The sequence below is a fragment of the Athalia rosae genome, chromosome 5, assembly GCF_917208135.1.
Source record: "Athalia rosae chromosome 5, iyAthRosa1.1, whole genome shotgun sequence".
NCBI lineage: Eukaryota > Metazoa > Arthropoda > Insecta > Hymenoptera > Athaliidae > Athalia > Athalia rosae.
In genome coordinates this window covers 14,691,324-14,710,853 of record NC_064030.1, presented here as the reverse complement: position 1 = coordinate 14,710,853, position 19,530 = coordinate 14,691,324, and the positions used below count along the sequence as shown (strand labels likewise).

General features: G+C 48.1%; 4 protein-coding genes across 7 annotated transcripts; 3 read left to right on the top strand and 1 right to left on the bottom strand.

Moving 5' to 3' along the window:
- Positions 1–17: 17 nt before the first annotated feature.
- LOC105691833 (alkaline phosphatase 4) lies at positions 18–5,062 on the bottom strand. 2 transcript variants are annotated; one of them, XM_048655530.1, is made up of 8 exons: positions 4,565–5,062; positions 4,214–4,311; positions 3,028–3,248; positions 2,575–2,767; positions 1,717–1,883; positions 1,168–1,488; positions 652–1,078; positions 18–544 (listed from the first exon to the last, which is right to left on the bottom strand). In XM_048655530.1, the coding sequence occupies exons 2-8, from the start codon at positions 4,299–4,301 to the stop codon at positions 303–305; spliced, it is 1,659 nt and encodes a 552-aa protein (XP_048511487.1). In that variant the 5' UTR covers positions 4,302–4,311; positions 4,565–5,062; the 3' UTR covers positions 18–302. The 2 variants fall into 2 exon arrangements, with proteins under 2 accessions (XP_048511487.1, XP_048511488.1); XM_048655531.1 differs by having other exon boundaries at positions 4,214–4,306.
- Positions 5,063–8,083: 3,021 nt separating this feature from the next.
- Positions 8,084–14,294, top strand: LOC105691866 (FYVE, RhoGEF and PH domain-containing protein 1-like). 3 transcript variants are annotated; one of them, XM_012410655.3, is made up of 7 exons: positions 8,084–9,053; positions 10,667–11,131; positions 11,948–12,669; positions 12,752–12,957; positions 13,036–13,401; positions 13,492–13,937; positions 14,033–14,294. In XM_012410655.3, exons 2-7 carry the CDS (start codon positions 10,668–10,670, stop codon positions 14,115–14,117), a joined length of 2,289 nt encoding a protein of 762 aa, XP_012266078.2. In that variant the 5' UTR covers positions 8,084–9,053; position 10,667; the 3' UTR covers positions 14,118–14,294. The 3 variants fall into 3 exon arrangements, with proteins under 3 accessions (XP_012266078.2, XP_048511486.1, XP_012266088.2); XM_048655529.1 differs by lacking the exon at positions 8,084–9,053 and adding an exon at positions 9,208–10,397; XM_012410665.4 differs by lacking the exons at positions 8,084–9,053; positions 10,667–11,131 and adding an exon at positions 11,289–11,679.
- A 690-nt stretch (positions 14,295–14,984) lies between these two features.
- On the top strand, positions 14,985–16,855 carry LOC105691631 (putative tRNA (cytidine(32)/guanosine(34)-2'-O)-methyltransferase). Its single transcript, XM_012410260.4, has 4 exons — positions 14,985–15,754; positions 15,827–15,896; positions 15,988–16,163; positions 16,228–16,855. The coding sequence occupies exons 1-4, from the start codon at positions 15,634–15,636 to the stop codon at positions 16,836–16,838; spliced, it is 978 nt and encodes a 325-aa protein (XP_012265683.2). The 5' UTR covers positions 14,985–15,633; the 3' UTR covers positions 16,839–16,855.
- LOC105691674 lies at positions 16,839–19,497 on the top strand. Its single transcript, XM_012410329.2, has 3 exons — positions 16,839–17,197; positions 17,379–18,978; positions 19,057–19,497. Exons 1-3 carry the CDS (start codon positions 17,180–17,182, stop codon positions 19,479–19,481), a joined length of 2,043 nt encoding a protein of 680 aa, XP_012265752.2. The 5' UTR covers positions 16,839–17,179; the 3' UTR covers positions 19,482–19,497.
- Positions 19,498–19,530: the final 33 nt, after the last annotated feature.

Sequence of the window (19,530 nt, the reverse complement as noted above, 5' to 3'; positions counted from 1 at the left end):
TTCATCCAACCAACGACCTTGTTCGTGCACGTGTATAACCACGGCTCGTTTATTATTTACACAACCTTTGCTCCGTTTCGATTTTTCCATGCGTGGTTAGGATTAATTTTTGAAAAAAAAAAAACAAAAATTAAGATCATCCATACATATCCGCCTCCGCTACACTCGATACTCCGACGACGACGACGACATCACACGACGATGGAAGCTGTCGGACGATTCGCACGTACGTACGTCCGAGTCAGAAATGATAAAAATTATGTATACATATATTTACAATCGACTATGCCGCGTCGCGGGGGTCAGCGTTGCATCTGAAAATTGTTACCGACCGCAGCGACGACGATTAGGAGCAGTAGTGCGACCGACGTCGAAAACGTGTACGACGGACGCAGCGCCCCGGCGTTGCTCGCGTACGAACTACCACCTCGATGATACGAGTTGTCGCAATGGGAGGGCCAGTTTTGCAGGCATCCGGCGTAGGCCAGAGCGTGAGCGATGTAGTTCTGCTCGAAAGTACCGCGAAACAGATGAGAATAGGGACCTGAAACGTCGACGAACGAATAAGTTAATTATATTTCATCGATTCCCGGACGAACGGCGGACGATCGCCGAAGCCGACGAACCGGAAGGACCGGGACGACCACCCACCGATAGCGTAAACGGGAACGTCCTCGCCGCCGTGGGTCTCGTCCTTCAGGTATTTGCCGGCGAAGCTCATGTAGAAGGGCTCGTCCCTGTTGGGATCGTCGACGACGGACCTCCAGGTCTGATTCGACGGTTGTACGGAGGTCTCGTTGACGCGGTGATAAAGGTAACCCGGACCGTTCGAATAGGAGAGTGTCTCGTACGGCGGAGCGTCCTTGTCGACGGCGAAGCCGAGGATGTCGTTACCCCGATCGGGGTAGCCGTTCATCACGAAGGCGTGGGAGTGATCGGCCGTTACAACGACCAGCGTTTCATCGACGTTCACTTGCTCCAGAGCCACTTGGACGGCGTCCTCCAACGCCCCGACTTCGCGGAGCGCGAGTTTCACGTGATTCTGATGGTGCGCCATGTCTATCCTACCGCTCTCCACCTGAAGGGGAGATATACGTGGGAAGAAATTAGTCGGGAAGATTTTTCGAGTTTTGGGACGAGGGGGCGGCCTCGCCGCGGGTTACCTACCATCAGAAGGAATCCGTTTTTGTTACGCCTGAGCATCCTGATAGCCTGCAAAGTCATGTTAGCCAGAGAAGGTGTCCCCTGATCGCTGGTCTCGCGAACGGCGTGAAACGGCAAATGGTTCGGTGCGAATATACCGAGAAGTTTCGAAGCGCTACCGACATCGACGGACATCAGTTCGCCGGTATTGGCGACGAACTTACCGCGGGGATTCTTCTTTTGCCATATGTTTGTCAAATTCAAACGATCGTTTCTAACGCAAAGGTCTTCGTCTATTTGCTGATCGACGACACCCATAGGCTGAGCGCCGCCACCCATGATCACCTGGAAATCGACGTCTGAAGATGATCGTGGACACGGGACACCTCGGGAATATTTTTACTTATTGTTAGCTCGTATCAGCGAAACAGCGAAGCGTTAAACGATAGCGAACGCGTGACTTTGGTGCACATAAAACGGGAAGTTACAAAACGAACGATGTGATAACTGCTTGGAAACTATGGTAATACCATTCCGCAAAACACACGTTCGACTCGCCGTTTAGCAGTTTACCTTGAAGTTACTTCCGGGTGCGTCCTCTATCAACTGCCTGGCGATATCTTTGGCGCAAATTTTCTGATCGTTCGGTATTTCCGTGTCGCACTCCCAGTCCCTGCTGTTGGAATGCGCGTAAAGAGCGGCTGGCGTTGCGTGAGTGACACGCGTCGTCGTCACGAATCCTGATGATCGTTAAAAATGTAACAATTAAAGAAACGGAAACGGAGGCTTTAGTCGTGTGGGACAATGGGACGGTGAAAATCTTACGTCAAACCGTCGAAAGAGATGAAAAGAAGCAAAGAAAAGAAGAAGAATAAGAAGAATAAGAAGAATAAGAAAAAAATAAACACACAACAAAAAAAGAAACGGTAAAAATTCCAAGTCCTCGTTATCGGAGCGTCGGAGCGTGTCGTGGCGCGGGCGGCACAGATTAAGACGATTAATCGCGGTAAAAGCTGGACAATGTGTGGTGGTAACGGATGATTAGGTGTCATGTGTCCCATGGGGTCGAACACACACCGTCGCACCGTTGTAGGTAAATGAGATTGTTGATACATGTTTTAAAATGACCGAGTGGCCTTGTTACGATCGTCCGCGTGTTCCACGCGCTCGTCGTTTACATCGGCCGGAAAGCTTTACGTTTCCGAACAGAACGGTAGTCGGGGTACCCCGACCGGCGACGATTCGGTTACAAGTTTCATTCAATCTCCAAGCGTCACGTCATTAACTCGCTTTCAGGGACAGAGCGCGGTTATTTTACAATTTCGGTCATCCGAGGCATCCGAACGGGACGGACTGTACGGACCGTCCGTTGCTCCGTCCGTTTGCCGAAGTACGGAATCCAGAATCAATTTTAACAAAAATTTTACGCACCTGTGTCTTTGCCGGCGGCCTGGGCCCACTCCGCGATGCTCGACAGTCTGCTCAATTTGTTGACGGTTTTGTCGCAACGTTCGAATTTTGAACGGGAATCGAGTCCGACCACCTTGTAGTTGCACTTCACGCCGGAGAACATCGCCGTAGCCGTTGCCGCCGAGTCCGGTACTTGCTTGTTGACGTTGTAGGTCTTTTCAACGGACGGTAAAACCAGATCAGTTTTGGCGATAAAAATAAACGACTTGATACGTATAATCTGAGGTGCCGGACGGTTTCTCGGAACCGGACTGTTTTCCCAATGAACGGAAGTCCGAGCTACCGACCGTTCGTCGAAGAATCCTAATTTCCGGACAGAGGCCTTCCGAAAATGCTTAATGCACTTTTGGAAACACCGTCTATTTCGCAAACGACAATTTAACGATCTCGTCGACGTCGCCCTACGATAATTACCTTCGACAATCCGGTGTTGGGGAATTGTTCGAAATTCAATCTGTACTCCTCGCCGTAGCCACCTTTCCGCTGACCTTGGAATATCCTACCGGCGGTAACGGACGCCATCCCCATACCGTCGCCGATGAAAATTATTATGTTTCTCGCCTGGTTCACGTTGTCGCGCTGCGACAACACCCTCCGAAGATTCTCTTGGCCGGATTTCATCCAGAAGGAAGTGTCTGAGGGAAAGAATTTTTTTTTTTTTTCTTCTCCACAGTAGAAAACGACGCGAGCACGTTACACATTCGGTCGTCGAGTTACACCGGAAAAATGACCCTCGACGAACCGTTGCATTTAGTTCAACATCATCGATGGTCAATTGGCAACCTCATTTTCTCATTTGCCTTGGCATGAATTTCTCGCAGTTTACTCTGCACCGGTAGGGGAAACTTTTTGCATTTTAATGAACCTCGTTACATTCAGGGACCGCTTTATAGGTACATATTGTTGATAACTACTAGACCACGTGGTCCATCCAGCAGCACTTCTGGACAGGCTTTCTAACGCCCTGAACAATTTTTTTCTTTTTTTTTTGTCATGTGTTACACAATTTGCCCGTAAACCCGATCGGTCGTAGGTTTTCGTCACACCGCCACGGATCGTTCGGTATTTCGCTCACCTGTGTAAACTGTCCGTTAAAAAAAATTCAACCGCAATTTCGAGGTTACGGATAGTAAGAAATCGAACGAATTGTCCAACAATCGTTCGTATGGTTTTCGCAATTGTTGTTTTATAAACCGGCAGTGTTTTTGTCGATGTTCTCCGAGATAAAGAAACATCGTCGATTACACAAGGGGGGAAATGTGGAAGGAAACTCTGCGCCAATATTTGAGCAGGCGTGACGTTTCGTTGTTTGCATTGAAAATGTGTTTTGGTCAAACACGATCGTCGTAATAAGAGTAGTAGATGAAAAAAAAAAAGGGGGACGAACTACAAAGATCTTGACAAAGATCATCGCCGATATATTTTCTAAATCGATCCCACTCCGGTTGAAGAATTGAAAGAATGAATTGCGGTACAAGTCGATGTTAATTGAAATGTGTAATTGGCGTTAATTTCTCATGTGACTCAAGGCAACCGAACTTGGGAACAGCTGTTCAACTGGATTATCGAACGATACATTACGAAATCAATTTTTACTCACCTTCGAACGAGTCGGGAAGAATCGGCGTCAGTATGTAAGATGAACTCGAAGCGAGTAAACCGGTGAAAAGAATGCCGAACGATAACATCGTAACTGTCCTAGGGAACGAGAAAAATTTTTTTTTTTTTTTTCTTTCGTCGGTCATCGCTCCTTAGACAGTAAAAACTAATGGTATACGTTCACGAATCTCAAGTATCTCCAAACCATCTCTCCGGCAATTAATAGTCACGGGCTTACAAGTGTTAGCCATGAATATGAATTGACCCGACGGAACCATAGCCACAACGGCCATGAAAAACCAAACCTTGATCAAATTTATTACAACATAAATAATGCATGGGGTACACTCACGAAATGTGGTAACTTCGGTTCAAAATATTCCTGGTGGAATGTTCTTGAAAAAAAAACAAAACGCCTTCGCCAACGGTCGTCGCGAATCGTTGAAGAGGAGAACAAACACAGAGGTTCAAATTTTGAACATTCGTCGAATTTGGCGGTATCGAGGGTCCGACCAGTCAGTATCCAGAAGTTGAAGTTTCCAACAAATTTTGTACGGTATTTCCGGAAGGTGGACGTGTTACGTGGGGTAAGGTGGTGACATTTTCGACCGTTCGACGAGGTGCGGAATTGAAAAACTGTCAGATTTCGAAATTTCGGATATCACTTGTCCATCGGAATCAAATCGAAGCACGCTAATGTTCTGACGCACGTGTGTTGCGTCGAAGGCGAGCCCCGGTGTGAGGTTTTAGCCAGTTTTATCACTTTATATACGAGAGCATGTCGCTACAGTGGTTAATGATCGAATGAATGTGTGTTACACGTACAATGCGTCCCGCAACACAACTACGACAAAAACCGTGTTCCGACGATATTCTATAGCCGCTCTTCGAAGAAGAGGGAACGCGTAGTAGGGAGCGCGAAAGGGAGAGTAGGGATAGACCCCATCGGGTTGTTAATCCTTCCACAGTTAAATATCACGTGTTGAATAAAAGACGGTGATTTTATTTCCTTCTCTTTTTTTTTTTCTTTTTCTTCTATTCTCCTCCTCAACAATAGACCCACGTGCACGCGAATATTCATACCTGCAATTCGAGTTTCAGCAAATATACGCTGTGGACATGTCTGTCGTTCGAGGGCGCGTGATTACAAGTTGTAATTAACCGTCAGATACCACTCCCGTATATATATATATATATATTCGAGTTTCACGTGACACCGGCATTCCCAAACGACGTCGACGATCGTCGGATTTTTTTCCGAGCCATCGTTAACGCCCGATTTCGTCAAGGGATGAGAAAAAATCCCTACGAAACCCTCGACTTCCGGATGATAATTCGATGCTTCGGATCTTTCGTTGGAACCCGTGGCGTTCGTCTTGACGTTTTTTTTCCACCTGTGACGAAACGAGCATTTTTCATCGTTTGCGGAAAAACTTTGGGATCCAACGACGAGCGAGGTGGTTGAACGACGACGCGGAATTCCGGTCGATCGCGGGATACATGTGAATCGCGCGTGTAACCACTTTCGAAAACCTTAAGAAGCATAAAAGTTCGAATCTGTATCGGAAGTGTTGGTTTATTGAAGATCGGTCGAACTGGTCGGTAGCATCGGTCGGTTCGATCGCAACATGTTTTCCAATTCACGAATGACGATTGTAACGTTTCGTCGAAACGCTACCGAATATCGCGAGGACTCAGCGACGTTTCGGACGAACATCCTTCCGAATGATCCGATCCGAATGGTTCCTTCGACTTCCTCCACACATTTCGGTCGAAGCATTCTTTGGATTGGTCGGTCGTTGCTAACGTGTACGGTGTGTAACGTTGCTCGAGACTGTCGATGGAGACTTGGAACGAAGTAAACAAAAAATGCAGGTAATTCAACAATGCTTTACTGCAGCAGCGTTGCGATTTTACGAGCGTTACTTTATCTGTGTCAGGGATGTCGTATGATAAAAAAAACAGAAAAAAAAACAAAAAAAAGAAAAAAAGGAAGAAGAGAAATAAGGAACAGTCTCAGTCGAGTATCTGCGAATCTGAAAACTAACATACTTAAGATATTTTGGTAACAATTAAACTAATCCCGGGCTTATTACACGGTTTTCTCACCGTCTTGTAAATTAATCGTTGTAAAAGTGCATAATTTTTACACCGGTTATTAGCTGATAAGAGAACGAGTACGGCTTAAATATTTATGCCTTTGAAACTTACGGGAGATAAGGCGGGAAAAGTGATACGCGAAGCGTTGGTATCGGTGATCGTTGTTAATTCAAAATTCAGTCTCACTAGCTTATCCAACTTTTAACGACATCGGGACGTCAAATATTTGTCCGAACCGTCGTGTTTATGGAGAGCCAGATAAATTCGTTCCTTTTCGAACGAGATTTGATTGCTGCCAAATGTTGTAAAATGTCGAAAACAAAATTCCTCAACATTTCTACCCTATCAACCGATGTTTCGTTGTCAACAGCCGAGCTGGGATTACCGACGCCGAGGGACAGCGACCGTCCACAGTCGGCGCCGCCACCAGACGCGAAACAAAGTCTGGTCCTTGAGTCGCTTTGACTAAGGCTTTGTTACAATCGCGTTACCTTGTGGTACATTGTTGCAATTCGCATGCTTTTACAGCCGCGCCGATCCGCTGAATGTTGCCCCAAAGCCTGGCGAGCAACAAACCTTATCTCGTCAGCGTCGGAAAAACTATGTTCGAGGTCCTTCGTCTAGATTCGTGACACCTTTGGACACCATCGGCTGGATGTTTCACGGATCCGTGTGCATTGTGGCGAAAATTTTCGAACGAAAAACTTTCAGAAAGTATCCGAGTCGATCGTCGAGGTAAAAAGCGATCGACTTTCGTTCGGGGTTCAAAACTTTTTCGCCGACGGTCGTGATCCGGCCTGGTGCAAATCCTTGAAAGAGTAACAAACGGTCAGCCGATTGCTATGCCCTTGCTTATGTCGCGAGGATATTATCCCGTTTATTCACGCAAACAGAATAAGCCGAGTACCGGACAGTTTTAGACTCCTTAATTGACCGCAAATCGGCTAACAGTATTCGAGGGAGTAACGCGCCAGTGGCATCTGGCTCCGCTTCGTCACGGGAAGAGTGAGGCCAATAACTCCTCAAGGCCCAGCAGGGCTCGAGTATTCGAATAGCTTTTGTTAGTCCCTTGTGTAGAGTTCAGTCTAGCACCGAAATCCACGTGACTGTAAAGTAATTTAATCCGTGCATGCCGAAAATCGACCACATTCTTCTTCGTTCAAAAATTTCGTTGCAATCGAACCAATGGAATACGAAAAACGTCTAGTAGACCCCAGTCGGTGTAACCCAAGTTTCCACCTTCCCATGGTGGAGAGAAACTACGTTAGACGGTTCGTAAGACGTTGAACCCGATCGATAATTTTTGAAACAGAGGTCGTCGGGTATTAGCCTAGTTTTTTCGCCGTTCGACAGTCGCTCGGTCGTCTCTCTCGCTAATCTAATCACGTAGCGCGGTCGAGCGCGCGACCAAAAAAATGAATCCAGCGGAGCGTTAACGAGCGAGCAGTTCGTGCGTCCGCGATATCGACGTCCACGGGGGTATCGCTTTACCTGCTCTCAGCAGTGAAAGTATCGATAATAAATCTCGGCCGTCCGAGACGAGGTGGAAAAGGAAGCGGCGCGAAAGAATTCGGTTGCGGGCTGAATAACCTCAGCGGGAATCGGGGGCGGGGTAGCCCCGAACCGATTTGCACGATTTTCGTTCGTATCTCTCTCTCTCTCTACGGCACTGAGCACCGGTCGCCAGATGTCGGGCTCGTTGTCCCCCACCCCACCCCGAGCGAGTAACAATGTCTTCCGCCAGAGTTAACGAGGCTCGAATCGCCCGGCGACCGGTCGCTAACTCTTCTTCCGTGCAAAATAACGCCCGTTCGGTTTCGGGGTCTCGGCACATCGCGCGGCACCCGGAACGTCTTGGGTAAATTCTTTGCTCGGGTATAAAGAAAGCTTCGGCGGAGCTTCGGTAGCCCGAGGCCGGAGGGTTGCGTATCGATCACGGAAATTAAGTTAGTAGGAAAAATGCGGGTCTAGCTACGCCCCTGGCGTGCGCAGATCCCCCGCCGACGATCGAAACCGAAGCGACGAGACATCGTCGTCGGAGACCGAGCGGGGTTGGATATCTCGACGAGGTTATGGCGCTGAGCGTAGAGCGTCGAGTGCCCCAGACACAAGGTATTACAACGGCGGGGGTCGAGCCTCGCTGGGAGCCCTGACTCGACTTTGTTTTAATTAACCGACACAACCGACGGTCGTCCAGACACGCGGTTTTCACAGTGGGGGCGAATTCGACTGCATACGATAACGCCATCTTCGGAGAGGCTAACCCCCCCTACCGTCGCTGATTATTCGTCCGATCAAAGGAGAGAGAAAACAGAGAGAGAGAAAGAGAGAGAGAGAGAGACGGGGAAGCGCTGAATTAAACTGTTAGCCCGACGCGCAGAGAGTCTGATAAACATTTTTGTGAACCGGAGGCTCGCCGCTGGATGGGGAGCTGGAAAACGTTCGTTTCGTCGGCTGTTGGCTCGATACGCGCTACGCGTTTCACCGCCGAATCGAACGCGAAGTGCAGCAGCTCCTGGCGAACGTGTTATCATGGAAGAGCAGTCGTCGGGCATGTGCCCTCCGCTCAATTTTCGACCTCCAACTGCGGATTATGAATTCTGTGGGATTTTAACGATCGACGATACAGTGGCGACGGATCGCTACGTGCGTGTCAAGTGTGCTAATTAATATACACGTGTGCGTATATAGATAGAAGAAAATTGTCAGTGCCAGGTTTCGGAGGGGCGTTATACGAGCAGGTGTATATCGAACTCTATAGTGTGTCTATACTGAAACTATGCTAGCCACAACAAGCTCCGCTTTGTTATTGTTTTACTATCCGCAAGACGTGAAAAAAAGAGAAAACGGTAATTACCTACATCACTAAATAACCCTGACAACCCTACCGATCGATCGATCGATCGATCGATCTCGATCATCGGGACGATCGGATCGTCCGCATTGTTGCGATCAAATTTTCGAAACCGATTTCCCGTCCGCTCCTTGGACGTGAATGTTTCCGATGAAAATTTCGTTGGCTAGGCCCGATCGACTCGCCGCCCTCAGTGTGTCACAATCGCCGGGCAATTAGCTCGAATTCAATCGTCTCATTTCCACTTTCTCGCGTCAACGATAAACGTTTCAGATATCACAACTCCTACATTGAATTAAACTTTTTCGACGCATCTGTTCGTCGACTACTACGTCGTTATCTCCTCGACCACGCGTGTAAAAACTCCTCGTCGTTTCTCCAAGATTCAAAAGTCACGGCGTCGTTCGCGTGAATTTTTTTTTTTTTTTCAGCTTTCGATTCCGCCAAATAATGACAACAGGTGAAAAACGAGTCCGCTAATGATTCCGTATTACTACGAACGACAGTTCGGAAGGCCTGCAACCTCGTCGAGCCAAGCATTTCGGACAATTAACTCGATTAACGCGATGCCCTGAAAACGTCTAGGCAACGGAGCTTGTTGTATTCTATAAATAAAACGGCTGTAACATGTTTTTATAAATAAATAGTTCCACCTACGCGATGGAATCGTCATGGGAATAATTTGAATGTTAGTCGGAATTGTGGCGAGTTTTCCCAGGAACTTTAGCGGGCCGATTGTGAATTTTATTCAGTCGTTACTGGAATCCACCGTGTAACAGTATTCCGCAAGTTTCGCTTACTTTTTTTAATACAAAGCTTTGAACATTTGAACATGTGCACGAAGTCTGTTACACGTTGTTATGTTTACATCCAGTAAACAAAGCGCGCTCGTTCCGAATGGATGTTGAACCCACATTTTTGGTGGGGCCACTCGAAATTGCCCACTGACGCTAATGTTTATACAAAAATAATCAACGAATTTAAATAGCCGTCGAGTGTTCGTGTAATCGTTCCGAACCGCAGCAGCCGCAGCTTCTTCGGCTATCGGGTTCTGTGATTTACTACAACAGTCTTTTTGGAAATCCGAGTAACGAAAGTGAGAAGGATTCCGATCCGTACGAAACACCGCAACCGAACGCACGTTCGTATCGTCGTTTTGGTTGCGACTGATGAAAATAGTTTCGCGCACACGTATCTCGTATTCGTTAGCGGTTTTACGCATTCCGCCGAGGTAATTTTACGCTACTCTTGAATGAACGTATGATTACGCACACCCACGTGAAATTGACCCTCTCTATTAGATCCGTCCGTCTGAGAAATTGCGTCACCGGTCTCAACCCAATTTTCTTAGACGAACGATCGCGAGGATGCGCGAATCCTTGAACATCGCAGTCGTGGCCCGAGTCAAGCGTCGCTCCAAAGGACGATCCGATCCGATCCGATCGGGAGTTTTCTCGTTACATTTTGTCGTCGTTGTTCATTTTTTTTTCTTCGCAACAGGATGCAGCGAGGGCAGCTGAGGGACATAACGTCCTGGATGGCCCGCTTGCTCCCGGAGCCATCCGAAGGAACGACTACCAGCACGATAAAAATGTTCAGCTCGAAGACTACATCGTCGACGAGCACCTTTTACACGGACTTGACGGTGAACGAAGAGGAGGACGCTTCCTCGCAGACGTCACAGGGCAACAGAAACTCCAGACTCCTGGAGACCCAGAGTACGACCAGCGAGGATGCCAATTCGCAGGACTCGGACTCCGCGGGCGGCCCGGACGACCAGCAGTACAGCAAACACTCGTTCCACAGGATCGCCAGTTACGGCGGTTTTCCGCGATTTCAGCCGTTCGTCATGTCGGCGTCGAGTCCGGCCGGTTGCACCGACGTCGACAGGGTCGTCGAACAGTCCACGGAGACCACGTCCTTCGTCAAAATGTCTCACAGCGTCCTCGAGTATCGCAGCAGCAGGTGAACCACCTCAGTCTCCTTATATGAAACGGGCGCTTTTCTTGCCCTCCCTTCCCCCCCCCCCCCCCCCCCCCTGGGGTTTTTGTTCAACGCTGCGACAAAAAACGAAACACGAATCAATCGTGAAACTTTACTGGCGTATAAGCGCGTCGACGATAACGTATCTCTTGAAATTGTGGTCAGAGATAAACAGATAAGCTTGAACGACGAGTGATCGGCGTCGCTTCTGTTGGCGGTAGGTGACAATTGAGTCATCGTTCGGATCTGGAGTTGACTAAAAATCGTGCGCGTTGTTGTTGTTGTCGTCGTCGTAGTCGTCGTCGTCTGCGTTTTCCATTAGTTTTGCAACGTCCATTGGATCCGAATGAAAATAACAATACCGTGCTGGCAACGTCATGTCGGGAACGGAGTTGTACCGTAATCGTTACTACGGGCAATTCCAGTGACATGCTTTTGACGGAATGGTGGAGGTGGAGCATCGGAGCTCCACCGCACTACCATAAACAGACCAGTAGTGTGTTCTATTGTGACCTGGAATCCTCGAAAAGGTAGCGTTGTCCTCCTCCGTGCCTTTTATCATCTCATCGTCAGTCCGTCCCGAATCCGCCCTCGCCGGGCTCGTCGTCACTGCTATCGCTTCGTCCGAAATTTCCAACTTCGTAACTCCGCGAATCGCGACGTTGTTTCGCGATATAGAATCTAACCTCAAAACATCGTCGACCTTGGGACGCGTCGTTCTCGTTGCGAGAAAGTCGCCGCTTCCTCTCCCGCAACTATTTTCCGAGATCGTTGACGCCGTTATGTTTTTTTTCCCAGATACGTAGTCGCCGAACGAACCTCTCATCAATATGAGCTGGAAACTTACGCTATCAGCGAATCGGAGAGCGAAGAGGAACCGGAAGACACCGCCGAATCCTCGGAAGCGGAATCCACGATAAAAACGAATCAGGTCGACGAATCGACGTCGGAGTCCAACAATTGCGCACAAAACGATGCGGTCGTACAGAAGAGAAAGAAGGGAAAGCACATAGCGAACGAATTGCTCACGACCGAGCGTAATTACGTTAACATCCTGCATCTGATCGATCAAGTTTTTCAGTTCAAGGTCGATCAGGAGAACCGGGCGCATCCGATGTTCGCGCCTGAAACGGTTCAGCACATGTTCTCCAACATAAAATCGATCTACAAATTTCACAACGATTTTTTGCTGCCCCAATTGGAGGAACGGATAATCAATTTGTGGGACGCGGATCCGAGGATCGGCGACATAATGAAAAACTTTGCGCCGTTTTTGAAAATGTACACCGAATACGTGAAGAACTTCGACTACGCGATGAATCTGATCAGCACGCTGCAGCAGAAAATACCGAGATTCGCCGCTATTATAAACGAGATACAGAAACGCGACGAATGCGCCAAGCTTTCGCTCGCCCATCACATGCTCAGCCCCATACAACGACTACCTCGCTACGAATTACTTTTAAAGGATTATTTGAAAAATCTTCCCGAGGACGACGCGGACTACGAGGACACGAAGAGTGAGTTGGAGCGATCCCTCGAGATCCCGCAGGACTTCGTAGGACTTCCGTTTACCGATTTGTACAATTTTTTTTTTCACAGAAGCCTTGGAGTTGGTTTCGACGGCGGCCAATCACACCAACGAAGCGATGAAGAAAATCGACAAGTTCAAAAAACTTTTGGAAATTCAAGAGAGCATTTATGACGCTATAGATCTGGTGAGCGCTACCAGGGAACTCGTTAAGGAAGGAAAGATCGTTAAAATATCGGCGCGAAGTGGCGATCATCAGGAGAGATACTTGTTTCTGGTAAGTTCGCAGATCCCACGAAAATTAATTCAACCGTCAAAGTTTTGTCACGGGTCATTTTCTTTTCGCTTTCGGCAGCTCAGCGACGTGCTGCTACTCTGTTCCGTGAGACTGATACCCGGCCCTCTGTACCGACTACGGGCGAAATTCATGGTCGAAAACCTCCAAGTGGTCGAAGGTGATAATTTGGAAACGGCGAACACGTTTTACATCAGGGACGAGCACAAGAGCGTGGAACTTTACACCCACACTACGGAGGGTAAGGCGGCCTGGTTGGACGCTCTCTTCAAAACCATGCAGGAGATCATGAGGCGGAAGGCTAGTCTGAAAACCGGTGGCGCCAAATCCGCCCTCGTCACAGCAGACGACGTTACGAGGTGCATGGTATGCGAGGCGATATTCTCGGTGATGAAAAGAAAGCACAATTGCAGAGCCTGCGGTATCGTAAGTGGATTTCGTTTAACGGCCGTTCCTCCTCGGCCGTTCGTTCAACGACGGGTCGGACAATGTAGCGTTTTTTTCCGATGCTCACAGGTCGTATGCGGCAAGTGTTCCAACCAGAAATTGCTGTTCGAGGACAATAAAAACATGCGGGTGTGCCGTTTGTGTCACGCCGCGCTCACGCAACCGCTGAAAAAATCTCCCTCGTCGCCGGCCGGTCCAGCGCCGAGTTTACTCCAAGTTTCGGCCGCCGCGACGTCCGTGTTGTCCGGATACCTGCTCCTGAAGACCCAGGCGAGTAAACCCTGGACCAAGCGATGGTTCGCACTTCACGCGGACTTCGTTTTGTATTCGTTCAAGTCGGAGTCCGAGAGCTTGGCGATGACGGCGACGCCGATGCCCGGTTTCGCTGTCACCGGAGGCGCGACACTCCCGGAGGAAGATCCGCTAAGCTTCAGGGATCGGGAGAAGGCTTTCAAAATTCATCACTCGAGAAAGAGCTATTATTTGCAAGCCTTCACTCACACGGATCACGAGAAGTTAGTAGAAAATCGTTTCGAAGGAAATTATTCACCGCTTAACGCGGCGTTGGATTACCACGATCGCTTCACGTGCCTTTTGAATTTTTTCACAGGTGGATAAACGTGTTACAATTAGCTACGAGGGCGGAGTTGCCTTCGCCGGACGAAAAAGTCGAGGATGTCGAAAGCGAAACATGATCAGCTCAGGATCTTACGAATAAGTTAGTCTGAGGTAAATTTTTATAATTTAGATAACGATAATAGCCAATTGTTTAAATGTAATGATAATAAATTATACGAGAAAGAGAAGAATGTAAGATAGACGTTAGGCAACCTATTTATAAATGACGTTAAATTATATAGTGTATATTGTAATTAATGCATCATTGAATTCACTGATCGACTACTGCTATCAAAAGCGCTAATACCCTTTGTTGTATTATTGTTTTTTTTTTTTTTTTTTAATGTTACGTTATTATATATTTAAATATATATATATATATATTACATTATATATGTATATTATATTATTCGGACGCCAATCGCTATGTGCTGCCTATATTAAAGAATCAGATTGATGTTTTAAAAATCTAATAGAAATTTTATTCGTCTACTTACCCGAATTAGAATATTTCCACGATTCTCCTCACATTTTATTACAAACACTTTTGCCAAACACGCAAACGATACATTGCAGAAAAGAAGATCATAAAAATGCGAAATTTTTATACCTAGAGAACGATTCGATAAACACATGCAAAGCTTACCGAACCGCAACTCAGGATTCCGCATTCCGCTGACTGCGATAAAGACAATCTATGGAGAATAGTGTGGAAAACCTGGGTTAATTTTTAGTCCGAATTTCCATGCTACGAGCACGCAAAAATAAGCGGAATAATATTCGGAGTTCTTCTTTGTCGGCAAAAGATGCGAGAAATTCTCGGAATCCCCCCCCACTCTTCGCGCCGAGCGACCGAGCGCGCGGCGATTCCACGAACTCTATTGTCGAGTTGATTTATTGCACCTCGCTCATTTCAAGTCAGAATTCGCCGAATTCGGAAAAGTTTTCCACTAATTTTAAATATAAATTGACAAACAGAACCTTGTGACAGATGAATTATATGGATTCGTAAAACTTGTCAATTCTGAAACAAAGTTTTGGCGGATTGAAATGACATTCATAACATGTAAACGGTTCGGGATCTTTTCGGCTGTGGCTGAAAACTGTCATCTAATTTTAATACATCAATGATAATCGAATGTTTACTATAAACAGAACCACTAATCTGGAAATTAACTTCACCAAATCACTACACAGTAATTGAGTGCTAACTGCGGTCCTCATAATACAATACGGTCCACTGATATCGTGTAAAGACCGCGTGGTGGACAACGTGCTTGCGCAAAAATAAGGCGCGCACGAATCAAGAGGGCGTGAGAGGGCGACAACTCGCTCCAGAGTATATTCTTTTTATATTGCTTCGGCACTGTAAACCGAATAAATGTTGAATTAAATGGGAATTAATTGTGGACAGCATATCGAGTGACAGTAATTACCGCATTTAAATTTCTCGATATTCGAGTAAAGGATCACAGTAATTTATCGTTCTTTCAATCCGTGGCCTGGATAATTCTAACCTATAATAAATTAGTTGTCATTTTCACGTGGTGTTTATTTTGGTACGAGATTCTGATAACAATTTTTTCAACAAAAATGGGAAAGACATCGAAAGACAAACGCGATATATACTACAGACGTGCAAAGGAAGAAGGTTGGAGGGCGAGAAGTGCTTTCAAACTTTTACAAATAGATTCCGAATTCCACATATTCGAAGGTATAGAAATCTGAAAAGTTCGAGGATCTTCGGCGTTCCTCGATGAGACCAATCAAAAAATAATAATTACAGGTGTAACCAAAGCGGTGGATCTTTGCGCTGCACCAGGAAGTTGGAGTCAAGTGTTGTCCAGAAAGTTGAAGTAATTAAACTCGCTGTTGATCCTGGCGACGTTCTCTTCCGATTGCTTTCGATCAAATCTCACGAGAAACTCGTTCGACTTTTCCTTTTAGCAAAAGTGACGACCAAACGCCGAGAATCGTCGCGGTGGATCTGCAGGCCATGGCGCCCCTCGAAGGTGTCGTACAAATTCAAGGGGACATCACGAAAGTGAGCACCGCCGAGGAAATCATAAAATATTTCCAAAACGAACACGCCGACCTGGTAGTCTGCGACGGAGCGCCGGACGGTGAGTCAATGACGATACCGGACGTGATTCGGTAGCGATTTTCAAACTTCGACTGTATTTCCAGTTACCGGTCTCCACGACATGGACATCTACATCCAATCGCAGTTGCTGTTAGCGGCGTTGAACATCACCACCCATGTTTTGAAACCCGGAGGGATATTCGTGGCGAAGATATTCAGAGCCAAAGACATCTCCTTGCTCTATTCCCAGCTGAAGGTATTCTTCAAACACGTGTTCTGCACGAAGCCCAGAAGCTCCAGGAACTCCAGCATCGAAGCTTTCGTAGTCTGCAAGGACTACTCGCCTCCCGAAGGATACGAACCCCACATGCTGAACCCTCTCCTCACCCACGAGCACTGCGATTTCGATCAATTGACCGGGGTCAACAGATACGTGGTGCCTTTCGTGGTTTGCGGCGATTTGAGTCAGCCGGATTCGGACGCTTGTTACCCCCTCGATTACGAGGGCAAGGAGTACGAATACCGCGAACCGAATCAATCGCCGATAACACCGCCGTACGAGGAAGCGATCGCTTTGATGGAGAAGGGTCAGCTGCAGTTGAAAAAACCTGGAACCAGTCTGACGATATCCAGTATTCCGAAATCCTCACTTGCCGAGTTCAAAGAAAAATGTAAAATCGGGTCGAAGGATCCGAAGACTTCTAGTTCGGATTAATAAAACGTAGACTAAGATAATCACGATTCATTTCACACCCCAAAATTCGTAAATTTTTTACGCACCGCCTCTCCTCGACACCCGAAACTCCCGATGACGATCCCAAAAAGAAGAATGGAAGTAAATTCCTTGCCGCGAAATCAGATTTTTCAAAAACTTTACCCGTAGCGCCCTAGTCGGAGACGAAAGGCGTTAGAAAACGCGCAAATCGAGGGACCAGAGTGTCCGGCTTTGCCAGAGTTAGTCTACTTTGGTGTCAACAAGTTGGCGGACTTACAATTCAGCCGTTTCGTAAGTGTAAACAAACTCGTACCGGATTAAGATGACCCAAGTCTAGAGAGATGAGTCCGCTTATTCAGGTATAACAATTTTCGACTAAATATATCGCACACCGGATAAAATATCGCACCGGTAGCTATTCTCCTCGTCCAAGATATCCCTATAAAGTATAAAGCGATCGATGCTTAAAATCGGAAAGTCATTTTTGCTCCGGGTTTCGCTCGAATTTCCTCACTGATCACGAAACGCGATTGCCAACAGGACAACCGTTGTCACGAGTGCAAGAAATTGTTCTGCTGTTCGGACTGCCGGGATCTGCACGAGGAAAACAAGCATCCCAAACCTCCGGTGAAGAAGGACTGTCTTTTATGTAATTTTCAAAGATTACCGTTGAAACGATTCGCGGACGACGATTACATCTGCCATCTGGTTATCCGACATTTGCCCTTGCAGTGCGTCCTCTGCGGTCAGCTGTACCGAACGAGTTCGGATTTAAAAAAATTTCAGACGTGTACGTTGAAAAAGCGAAGCAGAAAATCGTCGTCGTTTTCCGTTCGCAAGGATCAGGTGGGAAGAATACCGGCGCAGGCCACGCCGTCGCCGATCACCAAGACTGTCTCCTGTCCCTCGAACTCTGACAACGACTCGCCGAACGAGCAGAATTTTCACAATCTGCACAGCCTCACGTCACCGCCGGAACTGTTGATCCGACACACCAGCACCCCGATGCAAATCGGATTCTCCGGCGACAGAACGGGAGCTACTTTCAAAACACCGAAAGTCCCGTTGGCCTTTTCGCTGAAAACGCCGACCGCCAGTTTCTCCGGTAACAAATTGTCCTCGATACTGACGCCCGTCAACGACGACGGAACGGACGTTGGAGACGGCTCGTCGCAAAATCTGTTTTACTCGGCAACGAGTCAGCTGACAACTTCACGGGACAGCATCGGTAAATCTGACGTGAAACGGGGGCTACAGACCAATTTCGATTCAAAGTCGAACATGAACGGGACGGACACTCCTTCGAGATCGTCGGTCAGCTACGCTCCCGCGAACGGATCCGGCTCCGGCTATTCCAGGGAATTTTTCAGGACCAATTCCGGCCGGAGTCTGGAAGTGATGGAGGAACAAGAGGAACAGGGCAGCGTTGACATGGAACTTACCACGCCTCTCGGGGGCCTCGAAAAATTCCCCGAAACTCCCGATCCCGGTACCAGCAGCGGGACGATCGCCGAGTGTCCCAAGGAACAGCCGAAAAAAGTGAGATTTTCCGACGAGCATCGGATCGTCGCCGACTGTACGACGGATCCGACGGTCTCGGACAGCGAGGAATTCTACGAGGCCCCGGAGATACCCGGCGAAAAATCGAGCCACTCCGAGTCCCGGTTGATGATGAAGGAGAACGAGGAGAACTCCGACAAGGAGAATCTGGAGAACCGCGAAAACTCCGAGGATTTCGTAAGTCCGCCCCCGAGTAATCCGTCGCCGAGTTCATCGCGCGTCGTCATGATGCTCGTCGTAGAGAACGGCTACAAGGTGTCCTCCTCGGACTTGATGCCCATCATAAATTCGAGCTTGAAAAAACTCGAGAGCGTGACGACCAGCGAAAAATTGACAACGTCGATCACCAGCGTTTCCGGTCAGTCCGAGAACGGAACCGGTGGTATCGTGAGGTCCGTGTCCTCCGTGGACAGTTACACGACCTCTTCGACCTTGGATTATTACTCGTCCCCCGCTGCGGACGTGGCGCTGTCCGTGCCACGCGCTCGCGTCGACCCTCCGGCACTGTTCGGGCGGAACGCCGGCGGAATTTTTTCCGCCGTGGCGCAAGCGATGCGGTACGCCTTGGGCGGTCTCAACGGTGAGAACGACTTCTTTTGCTTATTCCTTCCGTTTCATAAAGCGAAACGAACTCATTCCGAACCACCGTTGATTTCAGGCGCGGGATCTCCGAAAGGTATTCCACCGGCCAGAGAGATCCTTCGGCAGCAGCGATCGCTCGATCCGAACGGCCTCGATCCTCGAGGACCTTCTCCCGGCATGTCGGCCATCGCCACTTCGCTACTCAGACGGCCGGGCAAGCGGTCCAGGGATTCGATATACGACGGTGTGCAGCCTTCCCACCGTCCCGCGGGACTTCGGGGTCCTCGGAGCCCGTCGAGTCCCGTTGCCAAGAGACCGAGGAGCTGGCACAGGATCAGAGGAAGGGATCCGATCGCAAGGATGCGCAGGGACGAATCGTCCGAGTCGAGGATCACCGGCGTTTCGTCGGAAACCCAACAGTTTCGCCAAGGATCGCTTTCCGCGGGCGATAAAATTTTACCGCTACCTTCCAGGGCGCATCAGTCCACCCAAACCGAATGAAAAAAACGAAAACAGTCCTCCACTGTTGTGGGTTGACCTTGAAGTTCGG

Bases quoted from the DNA above. Each gene is read 5' to 3' on its own strand.
- LOC105691833 (XM_048655530.1), bottom strand. From the start codon at position 4,301: ATGTTATCGTTCGGCATTCTTTTCACCGGTTTACTCGCTTCGAGTTCA. The intron at 3,249-4,213 runs GTGAGTAAAAAT...TCTTTCCCTCAG, and splicing joins TCTTCCCGACTCGTTCGAAG to ACACTTCCTTCTGGATGAAA. The intron at 2,768-3,027 runs GTAATTATCGTA...TCCGTTGAAAAG, and splicing joins CCAACACCGGATTGTCGAAG to ACCTACAACGTCAACAAGCA.
- LOC105691631 (XM_012410260.4), top strand. From the start codon at position 15,634: ATGGGAAAGACATCGAAAGACAAACGCGATATATACTACAGACGTGCA. The intron at 15,755-15,826 runs GTATAGAAATCT...TAATAATTACAG, and splicing joins CGAATTCCACATATTCGAAG to GTGTAACCAAAGCGGTGGAT. The intron at 15,897-15,987 runs GTAATTAAACTC...TTTTCCTTTTAG, and splicing joins GTGTTGTCCAGAAAGTTGAA to CAAAAGTGACGACCAAACGC.
- LOC105691674 (XM_012410329.2), top strand. The intron at 18,979-19,056 runs GTGAGAACGACT...CGTTGATTTCAG, and splicing joins CGCCTTGGGCGGTCTCAACG to GCGCGGGATCTCCGAAAGGT.
- LOC105691866 (XM_048655529.1), top strand. From the start codon at position 10,336: ATGAAAATAGTTTCGCGCACACGTATCTCGTATTCGTTAGCGGTTTTA. The intron at 11,132-11,947 runs GTGAACCACCTC...TTTTTTTCCCAG, and splicing joins CTCGAGTATCGCAGCAGCAG to ATACGTAGTCGCCGAACGAA. The intron at 13,402-13,491 runs GTAAGTGGATTT...CGATGCTCACAG, and splicing joins ATTGCAGAGCCTGCGGTATC to GTCGTATGCGGCAAGTGTTC.